The sequence below is a fragment of the Erpetoichthys calabaricus genome, chromosome 18 (assembly GCF_900747795.2).
Source record: "Erpetoichthys calabaricus chromosome 18, fErpCal1.3, whole genome shotgun sequence".
Lineage (NCBI taxonomy): Eukaryota > Metazoa > Chordata > Cladistia > Polypteriformes > Polypteridae > Erpetoichthys > Erpetoichthys calabaricus.
The window spans coordinates 63,107,085-63,125,227 of NC_041411.2; the positions used below are offsets into that span (position 1 = coordinate 63,107,085).

General features: G+C 41.1%; 1 protein-coding gene across 2 annotated transcripts in view; it reads right to left on the bottom strand.

Moving 5' to 3' along the window:
- Window positions 1-18,143, bottom strand: part of LOC114668959 (uncharacterized) — a 49,568-nt gene that overhangs the window by 6,585 nt on the left and 24,840 nt on the right. For both annotated transcript variants that reach the window (XM_028825003.2, XM_028825004.2), the window contains exon 2: window positions 10,772-10,898. In XM_028825003.2, the coding sequence (XP_028680836.1) occupies window positions 10,772-10,846 (75 nt within the window). In that variant the 5' untranslated portion in view covers window positions 10,847-10,898. The remainder of the gene's footprint in view (window positions 1-10,771; window positions 10,899-18,143) is intronic.

Consider the following 18,143-nt stretch of genomic DNA (forward strand, 5'->3'; position numbering starts at 1 on the left):
AGACAAACAGGTAGGCAGAGATAGAGGGTGACAATCAGCTGTTAATGGCTACAAAACTCACTGTCACGTCACAGGCATTCCTTCTGTGCTTGGAGAATTGCTAGACTCGTTGACTCGGCAACTAATCCTTGCGTGTGCGTGAGTTGCTAAATGTTAACAAATATAAACAAAGGCAAAATGGAGTCGATATGTCACAAGGGAGCGAAGCAAGTGTAGAAAAGAAAACACTCGGCAGACGATGTTGCATCGCATTGATAGCGTGCGTTGCCTTAGTTCTTTTGATTCCAAATCTGGTTGCATGTGGCAGCTAATGGTATGTTTGTTATCCAAAACCTGCAAAAGCTAATGCTCAAATTCAAGTATTTCACAGTTTAAAGAATTATTTAATGAAATTAGAAAAAAACTAGCTAATTAGCAATAGTATTGCTGGCTTATAATTATTTCAAAGACCATGGGAAACAGCAGATGACCGGTGACTTAACACCGTGAAGCGTTGAGTGTACAATGTCATTACTCAAATTCTATGGACAATTGTGTTGCCCCGCGGATAAGTCGATTCTGTTTTTTTGAATGAATTTTAAGGCATAAGTTTTTCGACTTATACGCGAGTATCTACGGTAGTTTAATATTACGTAACTGGCTTCTTGAAATCTTTGAAACCAGCAGCAGTTATACAAGGCCCAAACCATATACAGTACATGAAAGTTGTTGAAGTGATTCAGCAGTGCAATGTCTTATTACAGTCTATATGTCATAGAGCCAAAAGTTTGTTGAACATACCGTTCCAAAACCATGGGAATTAATATGGAGTCTCCCACCACTTTGCAGCTGTAACAGCCTCTAGGCTTTCTGTATGATGTTGGACTATGTCTGTAGGAATCTGTGCCCATTCAGAAAAAACAGCACTTTCTGTGGTCACATACTGATGTTGGACGAGAAGACCTGGCTCACAATCGGTGTTCCAATTAATTCCAAAGGTGTTCACTAAGGTTGAGATCAGGGTTCTGTCCAGGTCACTTGAGTTTCTCCACACCAAACTTGCCAAATCATCTCTTTACGGACCTGGCTTTGTACACAGGGGTTCAGTCAGGCCGAAGCAGAAAAGGACCTTCTGCAACCTGATGCCACAAAGTTAGAAGCACACAAGTGTCTAAAATGTCATTGCATGCTGCAATGTTAGCAGTACACTTTACTTAAAACAAGGTGCCCAGGCCAAACCCTGAAAAACAGCCCCAGACCATTATCTCTCCTCTATCAAACATTACAGTAGGCACTATGCAGTGTAGAAGGTAGTGTTCTCCAGGCATCGGCATTTCCACTGTTTCAGAGTCCAAAGGCGGTGTGCTTTACACAACTCCAGCCTATGCTTGGCAATGTGCATAGTGATCTTAAGAAACCCATGTCATGAAGCTCCCGATAGACAGTTCTTGTGCTGATGTTGCTTCCAGATTCAGTTTGGAACTCTTTTGTGAGTTAGGCAACAAACAGGAGGCATTTTTATGCACTGTGCTTCAGGACTCTGCTGCCCCAGCCTGTTAGTTTATGTGGTCTACCTCTTTGTTGCTGAGCTGTTGTTTCTCCTAGATGTTTCCACTTCACAATAATAGTGCTTACAGATGACTAGGGCAGATGTAGTAAAGCAAATATTTCATGTACTGACTTGTGGAAAAGGTGGCATTCTATGACAGTGTCACATTCAAAAATCAGTGAGCTCTTCAGTATGTCCCATTCTACCGCCAATGCTTTTCAATGGAGATTGGATGGCTATGTGCTTGATTTTACAAACATTCTAACAATGGGAGCACCTGAAACACTTGAACTCAATAATTTGGAGGGATGTACACATACCTTTAGCCATAGAATGTATGTCCTTGACTGTAGCACTAATGCATCTACTTACTTAATTTATACAGCACTCCTTCATGACCGATATATTTCCTTTTGGTATGTCATCATATGAAAGATGTACAGGAAATGCTTCATGATGCCCAATTTTTCCATCAAAACATAAAAATACTGTATAATTTTGCCAGTTTTGCGGTCTGTAAATTATGTAAATCGTGTTCATCACATAAAGCTACTTAACAGTAAAATCATTTTGAATTATTTTAATCTTGCTAATAAGGGATCATCATTTAGGTCTACTGTATATGTACAAATACAAGGGCTTACACTTTACTTTTGTTAAAATGATAGCCACAAATATACACTATGAAAAGAGTAGTATTACGGGCTACATCCTTTATTATTATTTGATTGGCACCTTTATCCAAGGTGACATACAAAATTTAAGATACAATTGGTTACATTTCTTTGTGTTTTTCCACTTGGAATACAGACAACCTCAAGGTTTGAAATCCTAGGTTCAAACTATTACTCTCCATTAAATAGTGATAAAACACAGACATGTCAATTTTCACCTTTTTAGAGTGGCTTTAGCATATGAGAATATTACCATTGGGTTCCAAGACAATCAAAACCTTTTGTGAACACATTATCTGTACATTATTTTTCTACTTCACTTAAAATTCTCTTCCACTGTATGCCCTTTTAATTAGATCCCAGTTGCTTGACTAAAGTGGGTCTTCAGATTCTGATTTATTCTGTCTCAAGAACGTAGTCTGAAAGGAGCATATGCAATCTTACTTTTGCACTTTCTCCAGACATCAATTTAGTGAACCTTTTCATGTTTTAAAAAGCAAGCCCAAGACACATCTATTTAGGCTGACCTAGTTTAGTGTTGTGCTTTGCTATCTTTTCCTTATTTTAATGTGCTTGGTAGTGGCTTTGCGAGTCTTTAAGGTTTAAATATTTTTGTTTTTACATTTGGAGACTTTGGGTTGCTTGAAAGTTTATAATTGAAATTAGAAAATACTTTTATAAACTGGCCAAACTGGTTTGGCATAGATATATTAAAAATAATATTATAAAAAGGTGCTCCCTTATTTACTGAGAAATAACTTACTAATTGAAATACAGCAACATTTTATACTGCTCTTAAAAGTGCAACAAATATGTTCTGTTCTGTGCAAATATGATGCATCATAAAATTACAGCAGTAACTGTTCTCCTCAAAACTACTAGTAGTCAATTTGTCAAGTTAAAATTAAACACCCTCACAACAGTGGCGGCCTTTGGTGGTGGCGACTAGGGCAATCACCCCAGGCCCCGCGCCTGAGGAGGGCCCAACAATAGGAGATTCTTTTGTCACCGTCAGCTCATCATACAAATATGCAGGGCCTCTGCAAGACATTCAAATCCGTTATAGACTGAAATACGGTACGTGGTGGATTTCGTCTAATTCCTGTGACCATTGCGAGCGCAGAAAGAAGCTTTTCAAAGTTGAAACTTAGCAAAAATTATCTACGATCAACAATGTCGCAAAACAGACTGTGCAGTTTAGCTATGTTGTTGATCGAAAAGGAACTTGCCTCAACATTGGACTACGAGGATCTTATCAACGATTTTGCTCAACGAAAAGCCAGAAAAGTGGACTTCCGTCTGTGACTGTCAAAGCAGCTGTTTGGTAAGTGTTCATTTTATTACAAGTGTTCTGGTTCTCTGTAATTAAATAAATTTGCGAACTCCAGCGGGTTCGGCAGAAACGACTGTTATCTAGTTTGTTAATTTTGCGTGCAAAATGTTTCTGAATCATTAATTAAGTTGTTTAAAGGCCACTAAACCAATATAAGAACAATTACAATACGTAATGTAATCAAACGGCCAATGGTACCTACATAAGGCACCATGTTTTTTAACAATAATAAGGCGTACAGCATTAGAGGCGGACAAGCCCTTGAGCGTGGTGGTACAGTTTATAGCCTACACTTATGGCTCTCAGCCCCCGCATATGACACTCGCCCAAGGCCCCGCGTACTCCTAAGGCTGCCTCTGCTCACAATGGTCCAAAGGACATGTTCTAGATTAAATAGCAAGATATATAAAGAAAAAGTGAAACATGTTGCATAACAATACTGTATTGGCAATAAATAAAATATAAAAACTGAGAGGTTGCTGGTGAATAAATGTCATTCACAGGGTGGTACAAATAAAATTATAAAAGCAAAAAGAATTCAAAAATATTCTTAGCAAAAAAGTAATATGCAGTGCACAGCATTAAAATAGTATGCTGCTGCTGGAGTATGTGAATTTCCCCTTGGGATTAATAAAGTATCTATCTATCTAAAAGGAATGACAATTGTCCATGGAAAGGAATGGGCTCTCTATATATCTATACTAATAAAAGGCAAAGCCCTCACTGACTGACTGACTGACTCATCACTAATTCTCCAACTTCTCGTGTAGGTGGAAGGCTGAAATTTGGCAGGCTCATTCCTTACAGCTTACTTACAAAAGTTAGGCAGGTTTCATTTCGAAATTCAAAGCGTAACGGTCATAACTGGAGCCTCTTTTTTGTCCATATACTGTAATGGACTGCAGCTCGCTGGCCATGGGAGGCGGAGTTGCATATCGCGTCATCACGCCTCCCACGTAATCACGTGAACTGACTGTGAACGCAGTACGTAGAAAACAAGGAAGAGCCCCAAAGAGCGCTGAAGAAAACATTCATTACACAATTGAGAAGGCAGCGAAACAATAAGAAGCGAGCGAGTGACACATACAAGCATATTCATAAGTGCAGCTACTGCGGAAACAAGCTTGCACGACTTGGTCATATTACCACCGGAGTGCTGAACTGACAACGTGGTATACAAAGAGAACTATAACAATAGTAATAAACAAACAATAAAACAGCGGAGAACCCGTGGATTAAATAAAAAGGCCGCTTCCTTGGAGAAGCAAGGAAAAAGGATGGCCTTATATGGCGTTCATTTATAAAACAGCGGAGAAGCTGTGTAAAGACAGCGTCACAAAAAAACAGCAGAGCGACTTATATGAGCAGGCAGTCAGCTAAAGAAGGGAATCAATAAATAACTATAATCGTAATAAACGAACAAAAAATAGCGGAGAATCCGCGGATTACATAAAGGAAATGGGTACCTGAACAGAAAAGTGAGTCTCAAATACCAACACTATAACTATAACAATCGTAATAAACGAACAATAAAACAATACAGAACTGCTAAGCAAGGAGAAAGGATGGCCTTATATCGCGTTCGTTTATATAACTGCGGACAGGCTATGTAAAGGCAGCTTCACAAAAAAACAGATCCTTAACAAATTGTTATTGGTATATTTTCCCTCAATTTAAAAAGGTTTTCTTTTCTTCTTAATTAAAATTTAAAAGCAATACTTCACCGCTGCGAAGCGTGGGAATTTGGCTATATGCAGTGAGTGTGTACACCTGATGAGCCCAGAATTAGGGCGAAACACGTGTCGCGTACTCTTTGCATTATTTGACAGTAAACTATTTTCAACCATTCTATGATCTGCTTCTCACAAATGAGGGCACCGTGGCGGATGTTAGCTGACTTGCTGGCCCACCACAAGCGTTACCTGGTAGGTAATCACCCATACAATCAGATTGTGATTCAGACTACGAATGGCGTGAATGTAATTACCCCGATCTACATGCTGTCAAATAAACGAACCACACGCCGTGGCGCAATGTTAGGGGCTTCGCCTCTAGCGCTGACGTCCGAGGTTCGATTCCCGTAAGGGAGTGCAGTGAGTGTGTACGCCTTGCTGATTGTGATTCAGACTACGAATGCCGTGAATATATATATATATATATATATATATATATATATATATATATATATATATATATATATATATATGTAGATATATATATATATATATATATGTAGATATTATATATATATATATATATATTATGTATATATATATATATATATATATATATATATATATATATATATATATATATATATATGTGAATGTATGTATATATGTCTATATTTATATATATGTATGTGCATATGTATATATATATATATGTGTGTATATATATGTACATATGTATATATATATGTAGATATGTAAATTTGTATATGTATATATATATGTATGGGCGGCACAGTGGCGCAGTGGGTAGCGCTGCTGCCTTGCAGTTGGGAGATCTGGGGACCTGGGTTTACTTCCCGGGTCCACCCTGCGTGGAGTTTGCATGTTCTCCCCGTGTCTGCGTGGGTTTCCTCCGGGCGCTCCGGTTTCCTCCCACAGTCCAAAGACATGCAGGTTAGGTGGATTGGCGATTCTAAATTGGCCCTAGTGTGTGCTTGGTGTGTGGGTGTGTTTGTGTGTGTCCTGCGGTGGGTTGGCACCCTGCCCGGGATTGGTTCCTGCCTTGTGCCCTGTGTTGGCTGGTGTTGGCTCCACCAGACCCCCGTGACCCTGTGTTCGGATTCAGCGGGTTGGAAAATGGATGGATGGATGGATATATATGTATATGTGGATGTGTATATGTATGTATATATATGTATATGTAGATATGTGTATATGTAGATATGTATATATGTATATGTATATATATGTTTACATAACCTCTTTAACACACTACTTCTCCGCTGCGAAGCGTGGGTATTTTGCTATATATATATATATATTCCAAAATTAGGCAAATTGTGCTGTTTAAAATTAAGTAATGGTAATCACTTTCTATTATCTACTTAAAACTGTATAAACCAACCACACCAAAGGAAGAATTAAAAAAAAAAAGCTGTTTCACTAAAGCCCTCATATGCATTTAGAACGTAACGATTAAGTGCAATGTATACTCATACGGAGACACATTATTCATTCTCATTATAAACATGATTAACCAGATTATTCCCGTTTATAATTTATCTACTGTATAATAATAAACCACTAAGGTCCATGTGCCCAGACCTCCAGAGCAATCCGACTGTCTGTTTGGCTTTGGTGACGCGAATAGAGAAGAAGTGCGAGTGTGACACACATGTGGAGGACTAAAGGCGTATGAGGCATGCTGAGAGAGTCACCTTCAAAGATAACAAGTATAAAACTGGACAGGAGGTGAGAAAGATGCTTTGAAAATAATAAGAGAGGCTGAGAAGTAGGCTTTCTCGGAATGGCCTCGAAAGATGGAGCGCCAGTGAAAAGACGTTCACACATGCAAATACCTGAAGGTACAGGTAGGGCAAGAGATGGCAAAGATGTATTTATTTATTCTATTACCAGTCTTCAACAGGTACTGTGACTAGTATTCTACAATATATATTGTGGAAAGCAGGTAGACATGGTTTAATCACTCAACACACTTTTTTTACACTATGTACAATACAGTGAACCACACACAACCCCAGTGCCGCAGCACCAATCACCCCAAAGTCCAGGCCCTTCACAATGCCTCTCTTTCTTCAGGCCGCCTCCACTCCTCTCCTCCGAGCTCTGTCTTTCTCCTCTCCCGACTCCAGCCATCGAATGGAGGGAGGCGGCACCTTTTATACATATCCGGATGTGCCTCCCGATTAGCTTCCGCCAGCACTCACCAGTGTGGCGGAAGTACCGGCTGTGGACCTGGAAGCACTCTGGGTGTCCCTGGTCTTCTTCTCCCCAGCACTTCCGGGTGTGGCAGAAGTGCTGAGGGTAAGGGCTCCATAGGCATTGGGGCGCCCCCTGGCGGTGACCGTGGGCTCCTATAGGGTTGAGCTTCAAAGCTCTGTTCCCATGGTCCCCAAAGCCACCAGGGCAGTCGCCTCCACGTCGTCTGGGAGAGGCGTAAGCCCTCCTCCGGTCCACCTGGGCGTCCCGGCTGGGTACCACCCCCAGCCTCCTGTGACAATATTTGTTTTTGTTTTTTGTTTTTGTTTTTGTTCATTATTTCGCCTTATACAATTTCTTGTATTAGGAATTTGTTAGTTTTCGCATACCCCTTGGGGTCAGAGCACAGGGTCAGCCATTGTACAGCACCCCTGGAGCAATTGAAGTTTAAGGGCCTTGCTCAAGGGCCCAGCAGAGTAGGATCTCTTTTGGCAGTGACAGGGATTCGAACCGGCAACCTTCGGATACCAGCGCAGATCCTTAGCCTAAGCAGACTTTGCAGGACACTACATCCCCCGGAACACTAGATGGCAGCTCCCCTGGATAGAAATGGCTCCTCAGATTCCTGCAGGGCAGCATGGGACATGGAGTCCCATGCCCTGTTGGGTACCGTGGGTGCCGCCAGGGGGAACTCACCAAGAACCAGGACGTCAACCCGGAAGTGCTTCGGGGTCACGAGGATGGAAGCCTCCAGTACTTCCAGAACAATTAATAAAAGAAGATTGGTTGGTGACCCGGAGAAGAAATACTTCTGGGTCAGAGACTTTAAAAGGACTCCTGGAAACCCCAGCAGATCGAGCCGGAGTAGGTTGGGAGTGTGACGGAGCTGCTGGGAGTTGGAGGATTGGATTGTTGTTATTATTGATTATTGTGATTATTTATTGAAGAATTGTGGAAGGTGCGGTGCTTTGTGCACTTTATAGAAGAAATCATTAAAGATTATTCTTCTCTGTTTTACACGTGTGTCTGGGACGTCTGTCTGGTGGGTTCAACGGGGCAACAGCGACCACAATATTATATATATATATTTGTGGAAAGCATACCCCCGGACACAGACAGACAGACACCAGAATGTCCAAAACACACTTCTTTATTTTTCCTCACAGCACCACTATGCCTTCATCCACCAACTCTCTTCCTTTCTCTCTTTCTCTTCTTAACAATGACCTCCTCTCCCCTCCTCACAAGCTTCGTCTCCTTCCTCCCAACTCTGGCTCAGCTTCTGGAGGGAGGTGGTCCCTTATATACGGACCCGGATGAGCTCCAGGTGCTCCCCCTGATGACACTTCCTGGTGTGGCGGAAGTGTCAAGAGAGCCCCCAAGAGCACTCTGGGTGCCCCTGGGAATTCCTCCGGCAGCACTTCCTGTTGTGGCAGAAGTGTTGCCATCCAGGACCTCACAGCTGTCTGGGCACCCCCTGGCGGTGGCCACATCCTCCGGAAGGGATGAGTGTCCCAGCTCCGGTCCAGTGGCCCATAAGTAGACCCGGGCGGCTGCCCCCTCATGGCCCAGGGGAGGTATTTTCCATCACGGGGACCATCCAGGCGTCCCAGCTGGGTAGGGTCCCCATCCATCTGGGACATTGCTCCAGTACCAGCTGAAGCCCGTACGGCAAAGCGGCCCGTCCCGCGAGGGCTATGTGTTTCCTATGGCGGGGCGCCAGCATACCATCGTCCATGGTCCGGTCCTGCAAAACATGAAAGAGAGGCGGAGACGTCGTCCCGACACCGCCTACTGGCATACGGACAATGCCTCCACAGATGACCGGAACCATGGCACTTGTAGCACCGGTGGACCCCCTGCCTTATCCCCTCCGGACCTGAAAACAAGACAGGAACGCCCGTGCCTGTGTCTCCTCAGCTAGATTTGGGGCTGCTCTCCACCGCGGTGGAGAGAGCTCTCTCACCACCCGCGAGCTCTCTGGCCCCTGCTTCTTTCTGTCGGGAGACCCCCCATTCTTTCTCCTGGGCTTCCCGTTACTCTGGGGTGCTGCAGCAGCCTAGATCCCCTTATGGGACAAAGAGGGATCCCGTGCTCTTTGCACTCCTCTCGATCGGGTTGCGAGCACTGCAGCTTCTTGGAGCGGGGTGGTTTGGGTGCCAACACATACAAGCCGGCACCGTCCCCCCGTCTCTTCTCCCGCTGCTTGCTCAGTACTCATCCCCCGATCTACTCATGCCCTGCTACGTAACTCTGGTCACTTACGTCACGGGTCCCTTCACTAGGGCTTGCCCTTTCCTTTACAGTGCCGGTAGTACTCACCTGCACCGCATCAACGCTCTGGCTGGAGAATCCCACAGTGTACTTACACCACCCCACTCCTTTATGGTCGTCAGGGAAGCCTCCATTTTCTTCTCTAGCACGTCGATCACCTCTCGCATCAAGCGTAGGACCTGAAACAGTGACTGTATGGGCCGAAGGGCTTCCTCCAGCTCCCATACAGCCGCCAGCAAAACCAAAACATCAGCCAACGAGGAACTTACGGTTTGCGCTTTCGTCTGCTGTGCGGGCTGCCTCCACAAAATTTTTTTGAAAACAGGGTCCCACGTTGGGTGCCATTGTGGAAAGCATACCCCCGGACACAGACTGACAGTCACCAGAATGTCCAAAACACACTTCTTTATTTTTCCTTACAGCACCACAATGCCTTCATCCACCAACTCTCTTCCTTTCTCTCTCTCTTTTTAACAATGACCTCCTCTCCCCCCCTCACAAGCTTCGTCTCCTTCCTCCCAACTCTGGTTCAGCTTCTGGAGGGAGGCGGTCCCTTATATAGGATGAGCTCCAGGTGCTCCCCCTGATGACACTTCCTGGAGTGGCGGAAGTGTCAAGAGAGCCCCCAGAAGCACTCCGGGTGGCCCTGGGAATTCCTTCAGCAGCACTTCCTGGTGTGGCGGAAGTGCTGCCATCCAGGACCTCACAGCTGTCTGGGCGCCCCCTGGCGGTGGCCACGTCCTCTGGTAGCGATGAGTGTCCCAGCTCTGGTCCAGTGGCCCATAAGAAGACCCGGGCGGCTGCCCCCTCGTGGCCCAGGGGAGGTATTGTCCATCACGGGGACCATCCAGGCGTCCCAGCTGGGTAGGGTCCCCATCCATCTGGGACAATATATATATATATATATATATATATATATATATAAGCTCTCTGATGTACACAAGTATGCTTTTTGAAAACTATTAACCTGGAACAGGAAGATGTCTTCCTTTGAGATGTCTTTCATGACAAATAACAAAGGTTTGAGCTTGCAAATTAAGCGGTTAGTATTGATAACAGCAAATCTCACCGTGTCTTCTTTGCCAGTCGTTTCTAGTTCTATTCCACTGCCCTCCTCATTGATATTGAAAGTATCTGAATCCATTATTTGCAGTGTTTTCTTCAACCTTTTGATTAAGACTGCTGGCTCATTATTCCTGCATTTTAAGAGAACATAACAAGAGAAGTCATTCACATCTGAAAAGAGAAAACCTTTACCGAAACAAAATTAATATAATATGATCTGTTCTATGACAAAGCTATATGAAATATGGCAGGGCTAAATTAATTTTCCTGGCTGAACTTATCTTTTAAATTCAGAAAAAAAAACAATCTGATATCACCACATTATTTATTTTTAAATATAGGTATTACATGTTCACAAAATGACCATGACCTAAATTTTCTACAAAACCTCTCATAATCTCCATTTATTGTAGCTAAGAGAAAACCTGAAGACTAGACTGTAGAACGTGCATTTTTAAATTTACTGTAAATTATTTTAACCATATAATATGAATACAGAATTTGGTACTTTCTCCCCACCTGTAATCAAACCTGGCCTTGAATTCACATTAACATTGTACAAAATACTCCTCCAAATATAAATCGATTCGTTATCCTTGAAGTCAAAGCCGTTAATATATACTGTAAATGTCCTAATACCTTATAAAATAAACTGATGAGACAAGTCAACACAGCATGCCATTTAGTGACCTAACAAGTAGCTGAGGTCTAGCAACATAAATACTGTAATAACCAATCTTAATGCACATAGAAAATCTAGGCAATACGGCATAAACGCCAATAATTTAATTAAAGTTACTACTTTAGATGAACAATGTATTAAAACTGTAAAAACAGATCATAGATTAAATAAAAAATACACGCAGAGCGGCGCTAATAAAAATAACTTAATTCCTGTTCCCTATATCAATAACGCACATAGTATTCATCTCTGCTCCTCCGAAACATTGAATATGGCACTATTAAATATTAGAGCTTTAACTAACAAGACGTTTTTTATCAACGACATTATTAGTGAAAAAAAAATAGATTTTATTGCACTAAGTGAAACGTGGCTTAGCTCAGATGGCGCAGCTGTTTTAATCGAATCTGCGCCTCCGGATTACAGTTTTACTCGTGCTGATCGCCCAGGAAAGAGAGGTGGAGGGCTAGCAAACATTTACTCTAGCAGGTTAAAATGTAAAAATATCAGTTTTGGTAAGTTCAAGTCTTTTGAGTATCTCGCCATTGTTATTCAGGGAGATTCTCACGTTCTAGTATTATCCGTGTATAGACCTCCTAAATTCAACGCGTCTTTCTTTGAGGAATTCTCTGACTTGATGTCAATCTTAATTACGAACTATGACGCACTCTTAATAGTCGGCGACTTTAATTTTCATGTAGATAATCAATGTGACCAAAAAGTAAAAGAATTTATGAACCTCCTGGACTCTTTTGATTTGAGACAGCTCGTTAATCAGCCTACACATAAAGCAGGTCATACGTTAGACTTAGTAATTACTAAAGGACTAAAAGTTGATATAAAGCAGGTCATTGATACGGGTCTTTCAGACCATTTTCTTCTACTTTTTAATATAGAAGTAATGATAGAAAACACTCATGAGAAGCATATTGTTAAAAAACGCTTCTTTGACTCATCAGCAACTTTAAAACTTACAAACATTCTAACCAATCAGTCCGTTTATAGTGCCAACTATAATAGCGAGGAGAATGTAAATAGTAAGGTGGAAAGATTTAATACTAAAGTGAGGGCTGCTGTTGACATAGTTGCACCTGAAAAGACAGTTAAAAAATCTTCTAGCATTGTTATACCTTGGAAGACCCAAAGAGTGTCTGATTTAAAGAGAACATGCCGTAGAGCTGAGCGTAAATGGAGGAAGACTAAACTAACTATTGACTATGAAATATTAAAAGTTAAAATAACAGAATACAATAACACAGTCCGTCTTGAGAGGCGCTGCTATTTCTCTAAGCTTATAAATAACAATGCTAGTAATCCCAGAGTCTTATTTTCGACAATTGATCATCTGTTAAACCCAGGTAACTCAAAGGAATGCCTCCTAAGTACTTCCAGTAAAACCTGTGAGGCTATCGCTGTATTTTTCAATCAAAAAATTAATGATATTAGAAATAACATAGTATATCTCCCCAACACTAAGGATCCCCCGAAACCCCAGTACTCCATAATAAATAAATTAGAGTCTTTCACTAGGATAGATTTACCTGATTTACATAAAATAATTTCTCAAATGAAACCATCCACCTGTGCCCTTGACCCAATACCAACAAATTTTTTCAAAGAAGTATCGGGTGTGCTTATTGATAATGTTCTTGACATAGTAAATTCGTCATTAGATACGGGGGTCTTCCCAGACTGTCTTAAGACTGCGGTAGTTAAACCCCTACTTAAGAAAAATAATCTCGACCCCTCTTCTCTTGAAAATTATAGACCCATCTCTAACCTGCCTTTCTTAAGTAAAATTCTAGAGAAGGCAGTCATTATGCAGTTAAATGAGCACCTCAATAAACATGCTATTCTTGATAAATTTCAGTCAGGTTTTAGAACAAATCACAGCACAGAAACTGCACTCGTTAAAGTAGTAAATGACTTGCGGGTAAATGCAGACAGAGGCCATTTATCTGTTCTCATCCTCTTAGATTTGAGTGCCGCATTTGACACTATTGATCATAATATTCTTAAGAATCGCCTTAGTCAATGGGTGGGCCTCTCTGGCAGTGTCTTAAACTGGTTTGAATCCTACCTGGCAGGGAGAAAATTCTTTGTTAGTTGTGGTAATTATAACTCAAAGACACATGATATTCTATATGGTGTTCCACAAGGCTCTATCCTGGGTCCGCTGCTCTTCTCAATCTACATGCTTCCATTAGGTCAGATTATCTCGGGACATAACGTGAGCTACCACAGCTATGCTGATGACACACAGCTGTATTTATCAATAGCACCTGATGACCCCAAATCTCTTGATTCGCTAACACAATGTCTAACCTGTATCTCAGAATGGATGAATAGTAACTTTCTCAAATTAAATAAAGAAAAAACCGAAATCTTAGTGACTGGCAATAATGGATACAATGAGGCTATTAGAAATAAACTGGATGCATTAGGATTAAAAGTCAAATCGGAGGTAAAAAGCTTAGGGGTAACCGTTGATTGTAATCTGAATTTTAAATCGCATATTAATAAAATCACTAGGACAGCATTTTTTCACCTAAGGAACATAGCAAAAGTTAGACCTCTTATATCATCGAAAGATGCAGAGAAATTAGTTCATGCGTTTGTCTTTAGTCGGCTAGATTACTGTAATGCACTCCTCTCAGGACTACCCAAAAAAGACATCAATCGTTTGCAGTTAGTGCAGAATGCAGCTGCTAGAATCCTTACCAGGAAAAGAAAATCCGAACACATTTCTCCAGTTTTGATGTCACTACACTGGTTACCTGTGTCATTCAGAATTGACTTTAAAATTCTGCTTATGGTTTATAAAGCTTTAAATAATCTCGCCCCGTCTTATATATCGGAATGTCTGACACCTTATATTCCAAATCGCAACCTCAGATCCTCAACTGAGTGTCTCCTTAGAATTCCAAGAGCAAAACTTAAAAGAAGTGGTGAGGCGGCCTTCTGCTGTTATGCACCTAAAATCTGGAATAGCCTGCCAGTAGGAATTCGCCAGGCTAATACAGTGGAGCACTTTAAAAAACTACTGAAAACACATTACTTTAACATGGCCTTCTCATAACTTCACTGTAATTTAATCCTGACACTCTGTATATCCAATTCATTATAATAACTATTCATTCAAAATTTGTACTAACCCCTACTCTCTCTTCTGTTTTCTTGTCCGGTGTCCTATTGGTGGTGGCTTGTGCCACCACCATCTACCCAAAGCACCATGATGTTCCAACAATGATGGATGGATTAAAAGCCAGAAGTCTGTATAACCATCAGCATCAAGTGACTCCGTGAGAACCCTAACTACAAAAAGGACTATTTCATTTATGTTAGGTAGAATGCCCAAAGGGGACTGGGCGGTCTCGTGGCCTGGAACCCCTACAGATTTTATTTTTTTCTCCAGCCTTCTGGAGTTTTTTTTTGTTTTTTCTGTCCACCCTGGCCATCGGACCTTACTCCTTTCTATGTTAACTAATGTTGTCTTATTTTAATTTCTTATTTGTCTTTTATTCTTCTTTTCTTCGTTATGTAAAGCACTTTGAGCTACTTTTTGTATGAAAATGTGCTATATAAATAAATGTTGTTGTTGTTGTTGTTGTAGTAGATTCTGACTCGCCTTGACCTGCCACCTGACTTAACACTGCATAAGACCTCCACCCTTTGCTTTCTGGGATACACAGTTTGGCTTTGTTCCTGACACGGTTTGAATAGATTACCTGAGATTACATACCTCACCTACAAATAAGTAGCTTAAGAAGCACCTTCTCAAAGCGAGAGAATTCAGTCACCTTGGGCTCTTTCTTGTTCACAAGTGAGGGTAGATGCACTGGTGAGGCTAACCAACGAATTGGCACTGTAGCAGCAGTTCCCTGGATATACTGAATGAAGGTTGTGAAGTGATATCTTAATCCTTGAAATAAGATTGAGATTTACTGGTCAAACTATTCTCTCATCAACATCTACAGTGACAAGCAATTGGAAGTGACTAAGAAAATGACAGCATAAGTAGACCCAGTTTCATGTAATATTTCTGTATAGGGATGCTGAGCTCACTCTTAACAGGATGAGGAATTAAGCAATATGGAAAGAACTCCTCCATAGAAAGAGTAGCAACCTGAGAATAAGTTGGCAATAAATTAGGATGCCCTCTGAGAGGAGTATGATTTATGACAAAGATACCAGTTTATACTGTTACTGTAACTTATAATACTAAGTAATAAGGAATGAGTAAAAGAGAAAGTTTTTCAAAGTACAGTAATCCCTCCTCCATCGCGGGGGTTGCGTTCCAGAACCCCCTGCGAAAGGTGAAAATCCGCAAAGTAGAAACCATATGTTCATATGTTTTTTTTATATATTTTAAGCCCTTATAAACTCTCCCACACTATTATAAACATTTCACGCACAATTATACAGCATAAACCCTTTGTATTCTCTTAGATATTAAGTAAGATTCGTTGAAATTATGTATGTAAACACAGTTTACATACAGTAAAACCTAAATATTATTTTAAAGATATCGAGCGTCTCCGATATCACATATGTTACAGCCATTACGACAGACAGGCCACCAGCAATAAATATGACAATGCAAGAAAAATTGTATACAGTAAAATGTGTGTACAGTGACACTAAACTATGTACATGTAATAAGTACTGTACGTAGATAATTAATTATGGTTACTCACCAACAATGACACGACAACTTGTCCGATAACGATGAGTTTAATTTTACTGCACAACAAAGGATAGCGTTACAGCTCTTCAAAAGGAGCCTCTTCAGGCGACTGTGTAGCACCGCCGTTGTTCTTCTTCCAGCACTCTTCAATCCAAACCCCTAAAGCAGATTCCATCCAGACTACTGCCTTATCACGTCCACTTGCAACTCATTTTGCGCCCTGGTTAAAGGACACTGCGGCCATAGATCTTATATGCTATTCCTCCTTTTTAAATAAAAAGAATCGTGGACTCATTGATGCTGTAATGGTGTCCTGCAGCGGTGTAGCTGTTCCCTTCCTTCAACATATCCAAAACTTTTACCTTTTCTGCAATCATTTGCATCTTCTGTTGGCGCTTGGACACTGCCCCTGAAGCAGTAGCAGGAGCACGTTAATGCTGAATGAGTGAGATGAGACTTCCTGGTTAATGCAGCACTCCGTCGCTGAGCCAATCAGAAGCACACAGGAACTTAACTGCATGCTCTGATTGGGTAGCTTCTCAGCCATCCGCCAATAGCATCTCTTGTATGAAATCAACTGGGCAAACCAACTGAGGAAGCAAATACCAGAAGTAAAAAGACCCATTGTCCACAGAAACCCGCGAAGCAGCGAAAAATCTGCGTTATATATTTAGATATGCTTACATATAAAATCCGCGAAGTCGTGAATCCGCGAAAAGTGAACCGCGAAGTAGCGAGGGATTACTGTAATGTATGACAACAGATGGTGAAATACAGGAGGACTGTGTAACATACATACAACACGGGAAACCATCATATACTAAAACTGCCTTATTTTTGGCTGTTCGTCCTACCACAGATCCTGGGTATTTGAATTACAATTTTGGAATTGCAATTGTCAGTTATGTGGAAGATGCAAGAGACGAATCAGCCACATAACTGTGACTTCCAAAACTGTAATTCAAACACCAGCACATGCTGTATTTTAATTTATTTTTGCTTTCTTTTAGGCAAATATTTCTTCTAATGAGTTCTTCCAACAGATGAGAAGTTGTTTCCTTTCATTTTCCTGAGCCTTTTCTATCATTAGTAGAGGCATTTTTTTAGGAGTGTGCAGTTCAGAGATTTACATGTTGAAGAAGGTTACAGACACCTTAAGCACCTGTATGTAGGGGCACAAGAGCAATTACCGTATATACTTGCAGATAAGTTCTCCCGCGAATAAGTCGGGATTTGCTTTTATAGTATAATTTCTGGTATTTTATAATGTCAGTTGTATAAGTCGAATGCGGAAAACTCACACTATTGGTACAAGGGATTATAATATGCTAACGCCCACCTGAGAGAGTAACCACGGAGCACGCAGCCTTCTATGCGGGTGCTGCAATGTGCTGTATCAGGCTCCTAACCTCTCTCTCAATTGTGCCTACGTGACCACACAGTAATACCCAAACTATCCCGAAGTAATGTTTGCCCTGATTTGTGTTCTTTGTATCTCACACCCTCATACACCTTTATTGTAAGAGCATCCCTTATCTACGATGGAACGTTCGATCAGAAGAAAATATGAAGCTGGTTTTAAATGAAACGTTGTTGAAGTAGCGAAAGAAATTGGTAACTGCGCTGCTGCAACAAAATTCAATGCGTCTGAGAAACTGATGTGAGATTGGAGGAGGCAAAAAAATTTTTTTTAAATTTCAAAAATTAAGTGTCGCATTTTTGAATGGGCGTATAAGTCGGGGTCTGATTTTATGATTGATTTTTCAGTTTTCAAGACCCGACTTATATGTGAGTATATACGGTAAGTGGTAAGCGTAGAGGATGAAGATATGTAACTGTGTGAACACAGAGCACTTCTAAAGGCCACTCTTGATGAAAATAAAACAATATTTTGATATATTTCAATTGAAAAACAAGTAAATTGCTTGAGTTTAAACTTGACAATACAAAGATGGCATACAAGCAAAATCATGATGCACTGACAAAGACAACTGGAGAAATTGCCAG